The sequence below is a fragment of the Leopardus geoffroyi genome, chromosome D4 (genome assembly GCF_018350155.1).
Source record: "Leopardus geoffroyi isolate Oge1 chromosome D4, O.geoffroyi_Oge1_pat1.0, whole genome shotgun sequence".
Lineage (NCBI taxonomy): Eukaryota > Metazoa > Chordata > Mammalia > Carnivora > Felidae > Leopardus > Leopardus geoffroyi.
In genome coordinates, this window is record NC_059342.1 from 61,298,196 (window position 1) to 61,315,994 (window position 17,799).

Genomic DNA, 17,799 nt, shown 5'->3' on the forward strand with positions numbered 1-17,799 from the left:
GAAGGATGGTTGGGTCTGTGATCATGTTTGCAGAGAGAATAGCTAAAACAGGCACATGGGCTGATATCTGCAGCATTTTTCTCTACAGTATTGTAACCTGTTTCACAATAATAAAGAGGACAAGAAAAGACTAGCAGTAGGTCCCAGGTTCTCTGCCAGCCACCTTATAAACATCCCCCAAGGGCGTCCTCACCTTAACCCTAAGAGTAGATATTATCGTTCCAGGGTCACCCACAGGTGACAGGTTCTGAGAGGTTAGGTGACTTGGCTAATGTCACACGGCAAACAAGAGGCAGGATTCGAATTTTTATTCTAACTCCAAAGCTGATCCTTTGGTCTGGGCGTATCTCTGTTTTTTAGAGGGATAATTAGTTCTCAACACTAAGACATTTCGTTGTGATTAAATGAGGTCCCTCTTGGCAGTCTTTAGAAATTGCAAAATCTGCTTTCTGTCTTAAAAGTGACCTTTGGTTTTCACATGTCTTGACTTTCATGGAGGGACTCAGATTTATCCAGTATGTCCATAGATGGAATCTGAATATTGAAGCTGGGGACTTTTCCTATTCAAGCCAGAATCCTTCCTTCCTCGGTCTCCCCCGCCACCTGAGCGTTCCCTGTGAGGATCACCCGCCAGGGCCTCATGTGGCTGCAGACACCTGCAACGAGAGACGTAGGCCTTCCTCACACGGGCTTTCCTCCCTCCTCGCGGAAGGATGAGGAGAGTCATCCCCAAATTCCCTGATCGTCCTCCCGCCACCTGTCCTCATGGAGAGGCACATGGGGCATCCCGGATGTTCGTAGGATCCACGAAGAGGAGTCGGCAGTGGTGTGCCCTGTGATCGATGTGATTGACTGGAACACCTTTGAGTACCTGGGCAATGCCGGGGAGCCACAGATCGGCGGCTTCGACTGGAGGCTGGTGTTCACGTGGCACGTGGTTCCCGAGAGGGAGAGGACGCGGATGCGGTCGCCCATCGATGTCATCAGGTTAGAGGCTAACCTCTGGCCACTCACTCTCTGAGCGTGCCTCGTTGCGTCTGGCCACCGTGTCAGTGAGGGTACCCGGGGAGGGCTGGTTAGCTGTTGTTCCCCCACTTTCTCCAGAGCATTTGTTTATTTTATTTTATTTTTAAAATCTTTATATTTGAGAGAGAGATAGAGACAGAGACAGAGCATGAGTGGGGGAGGGGCAGAGAGAGAGGGAGACACAGAATCTGAAGCAGCCTCCAGGCTCTGAGCTGTCAGCACAGAGCCCAGAGTGGGGCTCAAACTCATGAACTGCGAGATCATGACCTGAGCCGAAGTCGGACACTTAATCGACTGAGCCACCCAGGTGCCCGAGCATAATTTTACTTTTATTAAAAAATCTTTGCCACCCACATGAATTTTATGTTGGTATATTTTATTTATTTACGTATTTAAAAACTGTGGTAAAATATGCATAACAAAAAAATTGTTCACTTCAACCATTTTTTAAAGTGTTTAGCTCAGTGGCATCAAGCACATTCACAGTATTGAGTAACCGTCACTTCCAGAACTTTTTCATTGTCCCGTGTGGAAACCCTATACCCATTGAGCAATGACTGTCTCTTCTTCAACCCCTGGTCACTTCTAGTGTACTCTCGATGGATTTCCCTAGTCTAGATTGCTCGTATCAGTGGAATCACACAGTATTTGTCCTTTTGTGTCTGGCTTCTTTCACTCCACATAAGTGTTTTCAAGGTTCTTCCAGAACCCCGTTCCTTTAATGGCTGAACAATATTCCACTGTGTAGACATCCATGTTTGTTTATCCATTCACCTGCTGATGGCCACTTGGGTTGTTTCTATCATGTGGTTATTGTGAACAATGCTGCTGTGAATATTGATTTACTGTTACTGTTTGAGTCCCTGTTTTCAGGTTTTTGAGGTATATACTTAGGAGCACCATTGGCGGGTCATATGATAATTTCATGCTTAACATTTTGAGGACACACTGTCAGGTCCTTTTTCAACTGGGGGATAGGTGGACCTGGGGGGTGAATGGGCCACCTTTGGCTAGTTGGTGAGCCTGGGTCTGAGTAGAGTGGGTTCAGCGGAGGCTTGGTTGCTCTCATTCTTTGAGGTGTTGAAGTAATATAAAGGCTTCTTCCTCCCCTTCCAATTTCAGGAGCAAATGGGAGGTAGATGTAGGAGTCAGGCAGAGGGAGATCGGACATCAGCTTTATTGCTGGTGCATTGAGCTGGAAATGGTGTCTTAGATCTGCACCCATATTTGGCAGGAGGACTTCTGAGTTCTGACCTTGAGATGACCCACTGGCCAGAGGGAGATGCCTGTGGAGACAGTCTTAAGAGATGGCGGTAGAGGGGTGCCTGGGTGGCTCAGTCAGTAAGTGTCCGACCCTTGATTTTGGCTCAGGTCATCATATCACGGTTCATGAGTCTGAGCCCCACATGGGGCACACTGTCAGCGTTGAGCCTGCTTGAATTCTCTCTCTTTCTCTGCCTTTCCCCTGCTTCTGCGTGCCCCCCCCAAAAAAAAAAAAAATAAATAAATAAATTTAAAGAAAACGAGATGGGGGTAGAGAAATGAACGAGGCCAAGTCACATCCAGCCTAGAAGGCCAAGGACGGGGCTTTGGACTTTACCCTGAGAGAATAGAAGCCACTGAAGGGATTTGAGCTGGAAATGACCCTGCCTGTTGCATTCTTTAAAGATTGCTAGATGCCATGTTGGCAAGGGGCCTGGAGGGGGCGGGGCAGCGGGCAGGGACATCTTTAGGAGGCATCATAATCTTCGAGTCAGGAATGACGGTGCAGGAGAAGATGGAGAGAAACGGGGTACTCCAGAGATGATGTGGTGGACGAACTGAGAGAGACTGAATGAGAATGGGGAAGGCAGGGATTGTGGTGACACCCCGGCTTCTGTAGGAGTCCTGAGTGACATCCTACTCAACTTTCACTGAACAGATTTGTAAACTAAGGCTCAGAATAGGAAGGGTCTTATCCAGGTTCATACATCCAACCTGGGATGCTGACATGTACTCCCATGGTCCCCTCCTCCCCATCACACACATGTGCTCGGGGATGTCATGGCCACCTCCTCTTCCCTTCCTATAATATCCCTGGGTCTCAGTTTCCTCACCTGTGAAATAGGTACAAGCATATCCACCTTGCCTACCCCTTAGATTTTGGGGATGAAACACGTGGAAGTGCTTTGTAGTCTAGAGCCTTCCCTTCCACAAGGAATCTTGCTGTCCTGTTCTCGTTGGCCCAGAGCTTGGAAAGCAGGGAAAGCCAATACTTTGTCAAGGCCCAGAAGCACTGCCGGGAGACCTTAACCTTTTTAAACAGTTAGACCCTTGATGATGTACAGTTTCTCTACCTCTGAATACATTCCTTGGCATCTGCATGTCTTGGTGTGTTGACCTTTCAGCTTTCTGCTGTGGTAGGACAGAAGGCTTGGGCCATTTCTAGAACCAGAGGAACCTGCTGGGGAGAAAACAAGGCTGGGTGAAGAAGAAGGCAAAAGTGGCCATCGGGGTCCTGGAAGGAGGCCACTCATGCAGGAGAGGAATGGGCCCTGGAGGAGCTTTGAGATGAGAGCTGCCTTCTGTGGTCTTCTACGCTCCAAAGGGCATCTGTGTTGCCCTGTGACCCTGTGACCAAGGCCACCACAGCCCAGCGCTAGCCATCCTCTTGGGGAGCCTGTCTCTTTCCTCAGCTCTCTGGGTTGTCTGTGCTTCTAGAGGTACAAGGTTTTATCTCACCCTCAGGCCTGTGCTCATGCTGGTATCTTCTTGGAGAAACATTCCATTCCTCTTCTCTGCCAACTCCTCTCTTCAGGCCTCATTTCCTCTGGGAAACTGAACCCTGCCCACCTGCCCCATGCCCTCCCCTCTGTGCCCACACAGTGCTGCCTGGTGAGATGTTTGTGAGCCTCCTAGGGCAGGGACCGTGGGGCACATCTATGCCTCCCGGCCCAGCGCAAGGCCTGGTACAGAGCGTAAAGTCAGGGTGTGCTTAGAGACGACTGGGCAGGCTGGAGGGCTCCCGACAGTTCACCTGCTGCTCACACTGCACTGTGGTTATCACACTCTCCTAGGTCCCCAACAATGGCTGGAGGGCTGTTTGCTGTGAGTAAGAAATATTTTGAATATCTGGGGTCTTATGATACAGGAATGGAAGTTTGGGGCGGAGAAAACCTCGAATTCTCCTTTAGGGTAAGTATTCCAGTCTTCTCTTTGGACTCATCCTTCACTGGTCCCTTCTCTCTCTCTCTCTCTCTCTCTCTCTCTCTCTCTCTCTCTCTCTGGGAATGATGGGATTTTCCAGGAGAACCTGGCAGACTTTTCTTCCATGTTGATGGTTTTTATCTAACGATCCTGAAAGAGGATAGTAATGGCGTGCACATTCTATAAACCTGCTTGCCTTCTTGTTTGAACTTTTAAAAAATTGTACTTTTCATAGATTTGGGGCAGGGAAGGCCTTGCAGGTCACCTAGTTCTTTTCTCTTACTACAGCAGGGAGAGACTGGGGCCCAGAGAGGGGAAGTGACTGGCTCAAGGTCACCCACACAGTGAGTGGCAGAGACGGGGCTAACACCCAGGCCCCTGCTTCCCAGACCCATCTTGTGGAGTCTTGATTTGCTGATTTGCTTATTTACTTATGAAATAACCTGTTTAGCACAGTGACCTTCAGACTTTGCCACATATAAGAATTGTTTAACAAAGAACTTGTTTAAAAAGACACATTTATAGGTACAGTCTCCAGAAAGTCAGGCTTGATAGATTTTTGGTAGGGACCAGGAATCTGCTTTTTGGGAAAAGCCCATTTCCTGATTCTGCTGCTTGTGTCCCACGGATGCCCCTTTGAGAGGCCACTAGCATTTCAGTGGGTTTTCCAGTTAACCGAATCCTGCATTTTGAGTATCAACATTTTATGTTAATGTCTGTAGTTTTTAATAGAAAATTTTAAATTTTGGTAGTATTTTATATGGTTTCCTGCTTAGAGTTAATAAGAATTGGCCCTCCGCTGAGGACTCATACCCCCATTATAAGTACCAGATACTCTCCCTGGTCTCACATCCTGGGAACCATGGGGTCTTCACGGCCCTGTGCCCCAGCATGAGCTGGTCTCAGACAAGTCAGCCTGTTGAGGTTTAGGATGTGCTTTTAATGGTCTTTCTGCCTCTTCCCTAGGTGTCAGGCTGCTCTCTGCCTCTAGAAGTTCTTCCTTTCTCCTTCCAAACCTCTCTCCTTACTCGCTGCTTTCCTATCTTCTGTGGCTAGGAGATCAGGTAATGAGCCTGTGTTTTACATAATGAGTAATGGCTTCCCAGTGAGGTCAGTTATGGGTGCTCCTGTGAGTCACGTGCATGAGCTCTAGTGCATGGACTCTGGGATCTTGCTCCCAGCGGCTTGTCTTTGGGGCTGTGTTCTTGCTCTTTGACTGCATCCTGTGTCCTGAATGTGCTGGGGAGGTGGCCTCCTACCCCATGGAGGGTGAGGCCTGGCAGTGTTCATCATGATGTCTGTGTGCCTGGCCTCCTTGCTGCGGGCACGGTGGACCAGCAGCTCACCATTCCGCGCCACCCCTCCCCCCCCTGCCCTGCCACTCACCCACCCGGCCTCCTTCCTGCTCTCTGCACAGATCTGGCAGTGCGGTGGGACCTTGGAAACACACCCGTGCTCTCACGTTGGCCACGTTTTCCCCAAGCAAGCTCCCTACTCCCGCAGTAAGGCTCTGGCCAACAGTGTCCGAGCAGCTGAAGTGTGGATGGATGAATTTAAAGAACTCTACTACCATCGCAACCCCCATGCCCGCCTGGTGAGTTCCCCGGCCCACCTGTATCCCAGCTGGCCTCATCCAAGCAAAAGCAGCTGATTCTGGCCTCCCCGCCATAGTGGACCTGGTTCCAGAAATAGATACAAGTATAAGAAAACTTTATCCCCTCACTTATAATAATACATTCATGTTGATTCTCATCATTTACAGTAATTATGGTCTGTGTCACCATTGCAAACACTGATTCAAGGCTACTGAGCTGCTGCTTCTCAGAGAAATACGGTGCTAGGTTCCTTCAGGCCTCTTGCAGGTTGACATTTTTGCCAACCGATCAATACATACAGTATACAATACGTGGTTTTGTGTATATTTCTGTCGAAAGATTGTTTGCATTGAACTCACGGCCAACAACACCGTGGCACGTGCCTAATCCACGTATTTTCTCCGCCAGGCACAACACAGCCTTCTTGCACCGAGGAACACTAGCCAGCCCTTCAGCACCACGCTTGGGGGCCTTTTAAACAGTGAGGTCACCAACACAAAGCAGCAAAATGTGGCACTAGGTGGGCGATGAACAGGACACTTGTTTACAGCGTGAGAGCTGAGACATGATCTCAGCCAGGAGCGTCACGTTGGGTGACTCAGATTTTTTTATCCCTCTCTGTATGTGTTTGCAGATGATGGTGGTGGTAGTGGTTTTAGGGTTACAAATAAGCTTTAGCAAATAGGTCCACTGCCTCTGCACTGGCCAGCTCTACAGGCCCCGGGACAGGGTACCCACTCTGCACCAGCATCAACTAAAATGAAAATGCAAATCTCTTTTTCTGAATCCTCACAGCAGCCCTTCAGGATAGCTATGAAATTCTCATTATTTATTTATTATTATTTTTTTTTATGTTTATTTAATTTTGAGAGACTGTGTGTGAACGGGGGAGGGGCAGAGAGAGAGGGAGACACAGAATCCGGAGCAGGCTCTAGGCTCTGAGCTGTCAGCACAGAGCCCGATGAGGCGCTCGAACTCATGAACTGCAAGATCATGACCTGAGGGAGTCAGACACTCAACCTACTGAGCCACCCAGGCACCCCAATTCTCATTTTAGATGCCAGAACTGAAGCTCAGAGAGCTTGCCCAAGGCCTCGTGGGTGATGTGGGCAGAACTGAGCCTGGGGTGCATAGAACCCACTCCCTGCTCTGCAGAGCCCTGTGGACCTGCCCCTGACCTTGGCCCCTTTCTGCCTCTGGGCTCCAGGGTCATTGCTTCCTCTGTCATGCCCAAGGCTGCAGGGTGGAAACATCTGCTCCTTCCCATTACCCAGTCTGGAACCCACAGCTCTCTCTTCCTGAGGCTTCCCAAAGAATGACATATTAGAGGGGCCCCGCGTACACCTTTTGTCTGGATGCCTGTGGTCGAGTGTTAAAAGGGATATTTGGTTGAAGATGAGGGCACAATGACTCATCAAAGGAAGACCCTCTGGGAAATAAGTAAAACTCTGAAATTTTGCTCAGACGTTTTCCTGACATTACCATTTTGTTAAATATTTAGCCTGTTAAATTTTATTACTTTAACATCATATTGCAAGGACAGTAATAGTGCTCGGCACTGCTCTTGTGGCTATGCTAAATAGATGCTTACTTTATTTAATTACTTAGAAGTTAAAAAAAATTTTTTTTTAATGTTTATTTATTTTTGAAAAAGAGAGAGAGAGAGACAGAGTGCGAGCAGAGGAGAGGCAGAGAGAGGAGACACAGAAACTGAAGCAGACTCCAGGCTCTAAGCTGTCCGCACAGAGCCCGACATGGGGCTTGAACTCACGAACTGCGAGATCATGCCGTGAGCCACCCAGGTGCCGCAATTATTTAGAAGTTCTTAATCACTTGTTTTGTCCAGAAAACTAAACTTCCACAAGTATTTTTCACTGCAGCACTTGGCACTTACCATTATAAGCATATGTTCAGACTTCAGCATGTTGAGCACATAAGGTCTATGTGCATGGTTACATTGAGAATATTCACCTGTGTTTGAAAGTGAACGCTTCAGGTATCAGCAGTAATTCAGAACGTCAGGGTGTATGTACTCGACTGACGTCCACTGGTCTGTGATCACACACTCATCGATGGTGCAGATGCACGGGTCCAGGGAGCTGATGCAGCCCCAGGACTCGGCTCCCTGACTTCATTACCAGGCGCTTCGTGTCCTTCCCTAGAGCACCTGGCCACACCTCCTTGTAGCGAGAGTGCCCGAGAATGCAGTTGTTTGTATGATGGGTCTGTCCTGCCAAGGTGCTGTCGCTGTGTCTGAGGCTGGTCTGACCCCCTGAGCCTGTACAGGACCCAGCACACAGTGGGTTCTCGGTACACATTGCAGAGGAGGGAAGCATCCGTGGAGAGAAGGCTTTGGTAGGAAGTACGTGACCTGCAGGGACTCACTGCTTTTGCTGTTTCCTCAGGAACCCTTTGGCGATGTGACAGAGAGGAAGCAGCTCCGTGCAAAGCTCCAGTGTAAGGACTTCAGGTGGTTCTTGGAAAATGTGTACCCAGAATTGCACGTGCCTGAAGACAGGCCTGGCTTCTTTGGGATGGTGAGTGAGGCGGGCCTCTGGTGGGCAGGGGCTTCCCTGACCAATAAATCCTAGCCAAGAAAGTCCCCTTCATGGGGACTGCTAGCCTTCCGCACCCCTTCTCCCCTCCCTGCTTTAATCCACTGTCTTTCCTTCTCCCCGTGTCTGGGCCTTAAGTCCAGAATGTCAGCACTAGAAGCCATCTCCAAATCGGTGACTATAAGCCTCCCATTTTATAGATAAAGAAACTGAGGCTCACCTGGTGTTTCCATGTCCGGTTTCACATTACTTCAAGCTTCAGATGGCTGGACCAGTTAATAATTCCCAGCTCGGGGATTGATAAAGGCAGTAGTAGAGGGAGAAGAGTCACTTCGGTTATTTCAAAGAACCTGAAAGAAATGTCTCTGGGATGAAGCCAACTAAAATGTCCAGTGCCTTTGGCTTTGGGGAGGAACGACACCAACTTAGGAAGGTGTCCTCTGCTGTGTCGTGTTGATCAGAAGTGCCCATGTTCCATTCTGGGAGTCTGATAAACACAAAGCAGGACGTTAATGCATTAAATTCAGTCTTTGCTATGAAAAGGTTCAAGCAGAGAGAATGATGTAATGAACCCTGTTCCCGAGCTTCTAGAATTATGATGATTTTGCCTCTCTTGCTTTCTGTCTCCTCTGCTGCATCCTCTCATGTTTTTCTTTGCTCAAGCAAACCCCAGCCATCCTGTCATTTCACTCCCATTCGCTTCCCCGTGCACGTCTGTATGGACGGTATCTTCTAACCGCAGACCATTATCACACCCCCGTCGAGTGAGCAGTAATTTCTTGGTACCCTTTAATATCTAGCCCTTACCCACATTCCCCTGCTTTTTCACACCTCTCTCAGGGTAACTGGCTGGTTCCACCTGGGGTCCAGACAAGGTCTCGCGTTGTGGTTGGCTGCTAGCCCTCCCTCCCACGTCTCCTTCATCTAAGGCAGACCTCTTCCCTCCTCCTCCCCACTTGTGCTAATATTGTTGCAAAAACAGCATCCGTTGTCCAGTAGCACATCTCACCCTTGGAATTACCTAATTGTTTCCTTGTGGTGTCTTTTAACTCGTGCCTCTTGCCCATAGTTCTTAAAATGGAAGTGAGGTCCAAAGGTCTGATTGGAATGGAATCATCAACCTTTTATGGCAAGAACACTTCACAGGTGTGTTTTGTGCTCCTGCAGCATCATCGCAGGAGCACCTAACCTCTGGTCATCCTGCTTCTAGCGATGACATTGATCAGCGGGCCCATGGGGCCTGTCCGGGACCAGCCACTATCAGGGGCCATGTCAGCATCCTCTCTCGTGTTTTCTGTAACTGTTGATAATCATCACCTAGACCCAAACTTCAAGTGGCATTGTCAAATGGTGCTTTTTCTAATCCTTTCATTTCCTCTGCATTTTTAGCTGAGATGTTTCTGTAAAGAAGAACGTTCCCTTGTTAACTGGGACCATTTGGTATTCGTGAAATTTAGAGTTCATTCAGAAAAGGCATAACAGATTTTAGGGATGAGTGGGTGACTTGGTCAGTTAAGCATCTGACCCTTGATTTCAGCTCCGGTCATGATCTCACAGTTTATGAGTTTGAGCCCCGCATCAGGCTCTGAGCTGACTGTGTGCAGCCTGCTTGGGATTCTCTCTCTCTCTCTTTCTCTCTCTCTCTCTCTGCTCCTCCCCTGCTCTCTCTCTCTCTCTGCCTCTCCCCAGCTTGCGCGCGCTCTCTCTCTATCAAAATAAAAAAATAAACTTAAAAAATTAAAAACAAGAAAAGGCATAACAAATTTTTAAGTCCTTCTCTTTATTTGCCTGTTTTCAGAGTAATAATTGGCACTTCAGTTTCCTCCAGTTTGTTTGTTGGCTCATTTGCTTGTTGGCTTTTTCTTTTCTTGAGCATCACTGTAAACCAGTGGGGTTTTATATGGTCAGTGTGCTGCAGTTCGTCTGTTGATTTCTGTTTTTTTCTTTGAACAGTTCAGGTTGCCCATCTTCAGCTAGTGAGAACCTCTTCATTTTGGCTTTTGTGATCTTGACCCCTTGTAGTAGCTTGAGTGCTTCCTTGATCCCGGCCACGCTCATCTTCTACATTTGCTGCCATCCCTCCCAGAGCCCCTGACCCTTTCAGTGGGGCGCAGCGTTCAGAGCCCACAATCCGGATGCCAGCTGTGGTCTCTGTCTCTAGACCACACTCTACACCAGAAACATAATGCTAGCCACATACGTAATTAAAAATTTAACTATATTTAACTTTATTTTTAAGGTTTATTTATTTATTATTTAAAAAGTTTTTTTAATGTTTATTATTATTTTTTTTAATTTTTTTTTTCAACGTTTATTTATTTTTGGGACAGAGAGAGACAGAGCATGAACGGGGGAGGGGCAGAGAGAGAGGGAGACACAGAATCGGAAACAGGCTCCAGGCTCTGAGCCATCAGCCCAGAGCCCGACGCGGGGCTCGGACTCACGGACCGCGAGATCGTGACCTGGCTGAAGTCGGACGCTTAACCGACTGCGCCACCCAGGCGCCCCTTAATGTTTATTTTTGAGAGAAAGAGAGAGTGCAGGTGGGAGAGTGACAGACAGAGAAGGAGATCTGAAGCAGGCTCCAGGCTCTGAGCTGTCAGCACAGAGCCCAATGTGGGGCTTGAACCCACAAACTACAAGATCACAACCTGAGCTGAAGTTGGACGCTCAACCAACTGAGCCACCCAGGTGCTCCTAGTAACCATATTTTAAAAAGGAGCAAGTGAAGTTAATAATATATTTTATATAATTCAATGTATCCCCAGTATTATCATTTCAACATGTAGTTGATGTAAAAATTTATCGAGATGCATTACGTCTTTTTCTCATACTGTCTTGAAACCTGCTGTGTATTTTACACTCACTGCATATCTCAATTTGGACTTGGTCACATTTCAAGTGCCCAGTGGCCACATATGGCCAGTGGATACCATGTGGGGTGCACAGTGCTATAGTTTTTCAGTGGGTAGAGAAAGGAAATGCCTATTTTTGAGAAACAAATCATGAACTCATACTGATATCTCAAATTTAAATGTAATCTTACAGGATTTTTTCTTCTTCGATATTATACTTGTATTACTTTTTTCTTACACTGAAAATCTTAGTTTCAGAAATATTACCATATTACTTATTTGCTTTATCTTAAAAGATATTTAAAATAGTTTCAAAATAATAATCCACTATTACCACTGACAGTTGATACTGAATGAGGTTTAGGATTTCTTTGCTGCTCTATTTGTTTATAGAATATAGTTCACTAAGGAAATGTAATCAAACATGGAATGTTCTAAAAAACAAAAACAGTGGGGAATGTTCTAAAGTCATTTAATATCATTCTTTTTTCTGTTTCACCAACTTGATACAGCTAGCTTAGTTTATCTCAGTTTTAATTTTCAAGGGTTCCCACCTCTCTTTTAGTGTTTTTTCCGTTTCAAATCTTTCTGAACATAGGGAGTTCATTTGAGGTCACAGTCCTTTGGTGGTCAAGCGTGGGGACTGATTTGCTAGATGACATTTGAGCCCTTCCAAATCTGAGGTGTTCTGCTTATTCTAACCAGATTTCTTCACAAGCAAAGGGACTTCAGAAACATGGAAGTCTGTGCTTTGTGAGCTAGTGGATTGGATTGTGGAATCCTCTTTCAATATGACTGAGTCTTATCTTCAGAAACAGGCTAGTCAAGGGTGGACAAGGGCCAGGGCAGGAGAGGGATTCATAAGGAGTTCATTGAGGGGTCTTTGAACTCTCCAGAAAGAGATTTGGAAGGTATATGTCTTTCCCTGGAGGCTACTAAAAGGGAGGTGGGAGCATGATTTTTTTCTCTTGGAATGATCGAAGGGTTTTAGATCTAAAAGGTACCTTAGAGATGGCATTAGATTAGACATCGTTGAGGGATGGGGAGAGCACTGGACTTGGGGTCTGAGTTCCTGGATTCAAGACTCAGGCATCTCCACTCGTGTGACCTTGGGCCATCAGCTCTGTATTGTGCTGTTTCTATAGTCTAGAATGGTGGACTTCTCATCTGGAAAATGGTGAGCCTCTCACACAGGATGTCTTTTGCAGATCCTGCTTGCAGGGGTCCTTGGTACATGTGTGAGGCAGCAACCCAGCTCTGCACGGACCAGTGCAGCAATAAGTCTGCACCAAGGAGAAATGGAGAGATAAGAGCTTTCAGGTCATAAAGAGTTAATCTCTCTGCAACCCAGATTTATCTTTAGAACTGGGGGTTATGATTCTTGCCTATGGTATAGAATGGGAAAGCACTTTCAAAACTAAAAATCTAAGGAGCTCTTACCCAGTAAGTCCAGTTCTTGACCCAATGACTCCTCTCCAATGGAGTCATTACCGTGGGAGCCTTGGGTGGAACCTGTTGTTGTGTATAAATCTGGACCAAAATGCCACCTTTATGTTTTGTTTAGCTCCAGAACAAAGGACTGAGAGATTACTGCTTTGACTATAACCCTCCCAATGAAAACCAAATCGTGGGACACCAGGTCCTTCTCTACCACTGTCACGGAATGGGTCAGAACCAGGTAGGTGCTGCTTCTCTATAGTTTGACATTCTTGAGCCAGGGGAAAGCAGACAGTGGGAGCCTGAATGTTCAAGGGACCGTTTGTGCGGGGTCTTTAAAGAGAGAAATGAGGGGAAGTCTCTCTTTTTTTTTTAAATTAAATATTTTATATATATATATATATATATATATATATATATATATATATATATATATATTTGCATTATGAGGGTACTATATGCTTTTGCAGAATATTTGGGAAATGCAAAAAAATATAAGCAGTAAGTGAATGACAGAACCCTGCAACCACCATTAGAACTAAGACTTAGTTATTTCTCATCTTCCTTTATGCAAGGCCTTTAGATCATGTGTTTTAAATAGTTATTATCATAATGTCTGTATGTTTTATATTCCATTCTTTCCACTTCGTCATACTTTTCACGTGTTATTAGACATCCTTTGAGAATGTCATTCCTAATGGCCTCTTGATAATCCTTTGTGTGGCTGTATTACTGTTTAGTTAACTGATTCCCTGCCTGCCTGTTTTTGATTGTAAAGTAACCATGCCACTAACCTCTTGTCAGAAACAAAAGTGGGGGGGTGGGGAGCAACAGATCTGCGTGTCCGATGACTTCCTTAGAATTAATGCTTGAACAGAATTCTAGGTTTTGATGGATAGTGCCATGTAAAGCAGTGTTTAGGGCAATTGCTGGTGGCCGGGGCAGGTCTGTCTGGGTTAAGTGCTGAGCTTCAGGCTGGTCAGGGGAGCAAGTTCTGGAAGGTCTGTGAATTGCAACAGATCCCAGCCCCAGGAGGCAGATAAACCACCAGGGCAGGCCCGTGGAGGACGCAGGAGACGCAGGAGACTCAGAGGAGGGAAACGTTGGCTACCTGGACCTTTAAAGCCTTCCTGCCTTAAGCAGTGTCAGACACCTAGAGATGAGTGGGTGGGATTTGAGTTTCTTCCAGCTCCAAGTCACCCCAGGCTCTCGTCCAGCCATTTCCCTCTCTCCACATCAGAGAGTAACTGACGCACGATTGGCTGCTCCATTTTTAGTTTTTCGAGTACACGTCCCGGAATGAAATACGCTATAACACTCACCAGCCAGAGGCCTGCATCGCTGTGGACGCAGGAATGGATATTCTCATCATGCAACTCTGCCAGGAAACTGCCCCGGAGAATCAGAAGTTCATCTTGCGGGAGGTAAGTGAGCCGTCTGCTGCCCTCCTTGCTCTCGGTGCATGGGCTGCAGAAGGGGGAGTGGAGGTAAAGAGTGTTCCCTGGCACAGTCCTCGAGGGTCTCAAGGATGCGGCCACATCTGGGGAGACCAGGGAGTTCACCATGGACCCAACAGTATGGTCGGGGGCCCCGGCATCCAGCATCAGGAGTGCTTTGACTCCTATCTAGTCGTTCTGGCCTCCTTAGACCGTGAGCCATAGTCCCGGAGTGAGGAGCTGTCGCAAACACACTCAAGGATGAAATGGGCTTAAAATGAGTGAAACGAATAGCCAAAGCGTGAGGATGTGAGGTTAGATCCAGGGGCAAGCTACTCCATTTCTTTAAGCCTCATTTTTCCCAGCTGTAAAATGGGAACAATAATAGCAGCCTGTCTACCTCTAGTGTGGACTAGATGGACAGCAGAAATAGTCCTTGGAAACCATAAAGCTCTATAGAGATCAGTTGTTACCTGCAGGGTAATCACCAAGAAAACATCTCTCTGATGGAGCTGGCTCTCCATCAGAATAGTTGATGTTGATTTGGAACCGGGTATTATTTCAGGCCCGTTAGGCACTAGCCCCGCCACACTTGGCCACAAGCTGTAACAGGACTCGTGAATCTGTCAAATCTTTTGACTCACTAAAAAGCACTTGAGGGAGTAAATCCAAAGAAAATAATTCAAAAGATGAAATGAGTTTATTTTTATCTCCATAGGAAGCTTTCGTTCCCAGCCTGGCCCCAGGGATGGAAAGATTGGTCTAATTTGCTAATAAATGGGTTAATTCTAAGCATGATTAAAAGTTGGAGTACATTTTCCTGTAGAAGATATTATGATTATCAGTGAAATTTGCGGGCTACCTGAACAAGCCTGCGCCATGGTGTTATCCGTCTGATATCAGAAATAAGAGGGAAGATACTTCTGCAAGCTCCCGTCTGTGGTTCTCTGCAGCGCCCACCTCCATCCCCTTCTCTTGTTTCTTCTAACTGTAAGCCCTCAAGGGGCTTACACAGTAATGTAAGCTAGAAATCATAAAATTGGTTTGAAACATCATTAAAATTGTATCTTAAATTTCAGTGACCAATTAAGGAAAAGTAAAGTCTCCTTAGAAGGTTGGGAAAAGGGATGCTATTTAGTTATTTCCTTTCATGGTACTCTGAAGGCAACATTTGAACTCTTTTAAGGGTTTTCAGAGTTAATATTTTTGAGATTCTTCTGCCTATAATTTTATTCCCAAAGGCTTCTCTTTCCCTGGAACAGGTATGTCACTTCCTAGCCACGATTAAGTTCCCAGGGAACTTAAAGCTTACAACAGAGAGGTGGAGGGAAAACACAGACTCAAGGATGGGGGAGAGTTTCGCTGAGGTAACTCAGAACAGTTGGGAAAAGGAAGACAAGGGGAAGGCCTTAAAGAGGACCATGATCTTTTGGGGTTGGGGAAATTGGCACAGTCCCATAGAACCCATGTCCTCAGGTGACTTGTCCCCTTGCCCAGCTGTTCTCTGGCTGAGCTGGGACTACAGCCAAGTTTCCTGATTCTGTATTTAAATACCTAAGAGAAAGAGATCGCCAGGGATGGAATTAGTTGACCTAAGGGAAGCGGAAGATGTTAATAAAGAATCTTTGATCCTAATTTCCCTCAAGGAGAAGAATAGCAGTAGGGAGGAGACTTGGGATCTGACGGATCCCCAGAGCAGCCAGCAGGTGGCACCACTCGCCCTGACGGTGGAGTCGGGAACCCTGGCGAGCCTGACGCGCTTGTCCACTCCTGGCCCTGTCTATGCGTGGGCAGTCCTGAGTTGCCTCAGTACGGGGCAAACACAGTGCTCAGTAAATATTTCTACAATGATAAAAAATCATCCGAGCTCTTAACACATTTTAAGGAAAAAGCTACTTTCTGAGGAATTATTTGTATTTCTGGTAAACAGCCAGTGCTTATTCTCTCTTGTAGGATGGTTCTTTATTTCACGTACAGTCCAGTAAATGCGTTCAGGCTGAGAAGAAGGCCTTCAGTGACAGTTTCATACCATTTCTACGGCTCTGCACCAACTCGGAACATCAGAAATGGTTCTTTAAGGAACACATGTAATACCAAGGAGCTCCATGAAGGAGTGGCAAGGCCCCCGGACTCTGGTGACAGACCCACCCCAACCCTGGCTTCCTTGTTTTTATAAGGAAGTCATTTTGCAATCTGTGAATGTGACGTTGGATTTAATCAGCTTTGTACTGATTTGGAAAACTTCAAAATTGCTCCCAAATGCCCTATTTTCGAAGGGTGATCATAAAATGTTAACTCGTGGCATTCAGAGAATTAAAATCTTTAAATATTTTTCTATCAAGATGTATGTCCTACTGTCATGTCTTTTTCTTAACCCCTAGCAAAGAGGTAAATCTTCTCTTTTGGTGTTTGTGAGGGTTCCACGAATGTGTGGAAATCAGACTCATGTAATGTACTCTGTGTACACTGATAACACCTCAAGCATGGGGTTAGGTTTTTCTCAGTGTAGACAGATGGACACGAGGAACATTGTATTGATTCCTTCACACTGTTGAGATATTCCAGGTTTATTGAAATAAAGAATGCTATTTGCTTATGTGTTGCCACCATAGTCAAAATTCCAGCAAAGGTTTACATTAGCTAAAGAGAACTAAACCAAAGCTGAAGTCTTTTTTTTTTTAATTTCTTAATGTTTATTTATTTTTGAGAGAGAGAGAGAAAGACAGAGCATGAATGGGGGAGGGTCAGAGAGAGAGGGAGACACAGAATCTGAACAGGCTCCAGGCTTTGAGCTGTCAGCACAGAGCCCGACGTGGGGCTCGAACCCACAAACCGTGAACTCATGACCTGAGCCGAAGTTGGATGCTTAACCTACTGAACCACCCAGGCGCCCCACCAAAGCTGAAGTCTTAAAGGAACAGTGTGACTTGCTGAGCCACAGTAAACTTGAAGCACACCGTGGCCTTCCGACAATGCCCAGCTGTGATGTGGCTGGCTACTTTTGGTAATTACCTCTGTGACTTTAAAAGACATTTATGTCATTTCACGTTTTAATCACACATTAGCATCAGGGAAATTCAATGTGCTCTATGAAACGCAGTTTTCAAATTTGTTCATTGATGAGATTTGGTCCTGAACCCCGTGTTCAGTTCCGTGCTATAGCAGCTCCTGCTGCTGTTTCTGTCAGGAATTCTGATCTGTGAACTAGTCCAGATCCACTTCTGAGATCTTGTCCACCTGATGGCATCAGTGTGATGATTAAAAGGAAACTATGAGGACATTGCAGGTCTTTGTTTTTGTAACCAATCAGATGTGAGCAATGAAGACACAGGCGTACTTGATTTCAACATACATTTCCTACCCCCTCATGCTGTCTTAAAAGCATCCTCCCTTCTCTGAGCAATCTGGTTTAACAATCACCCAGAACAACTCCAACTGACCTGGCTAATGTCAATCTGATGCCTCTTAACCACACTGAACTTTGGTTTCTTCTTCTGTCAAATGAGAATAATGAAACCAGCCTCAGAGGGGAATTGTGAGGATTACATAACAGAGCAGATGAGGGCTTAGCTTAGTCCCTGGCATGCAGTACAGGCTCATTAAATTTCTTTTTTTTTTTTTTTAATGTTTATTTTTCATAGAGAGAGAGAGTGCGCGTGAGCAGGGGAGGGGCAGAGAGGGGGAGACACAGAATCCCAAGCAGGCTCCA

General features: G+C 46.3%; 1 protein-coding gene across 1 annotated transcript in view; it reads left to right on the forward strand.

Annotated features, from left to right (window-relative positions):
- The window catches only part of GALNT12 (polypeptide N-acetylgalactosaminyltransferase 12), a 37,249-nt gene extending 20,818 nt beyond the window's left edge, over positions 1–16,431 (forward strand). Inside the window, exons 4-10 of the mRNA XM_045467860.1 lie at positions 802–987; positions 4,083–4,200; positions 5,630–5,806; positions 8,213–8,344; positions 12,782–12,895; positions 13,932–14,078; positions 16,044–16,431. Coding sequence (XP_045323816.1) covers positions 802–987; positions 4,083–4,200; positions 5,630–5,806; positions 8,213–8,344; positions 12,782–12,895; positions 13,932–14,078; positions 16,044–16,181 — 1,012 coding nt within the window. The 3' untranslated portion in view covers positions 16,182–16,431. The remainder of the gene's footprint in view (positions 1–801; positions 988–4,082; positions 4,201–5,629; positions 5,807–8,212; positions 8,345–12,781; positions 12,896–13,931; positions 14,079–16,043) is intronic.
- Positions 16,432–17,799: the final 1,368 nt, after the last annotated feature.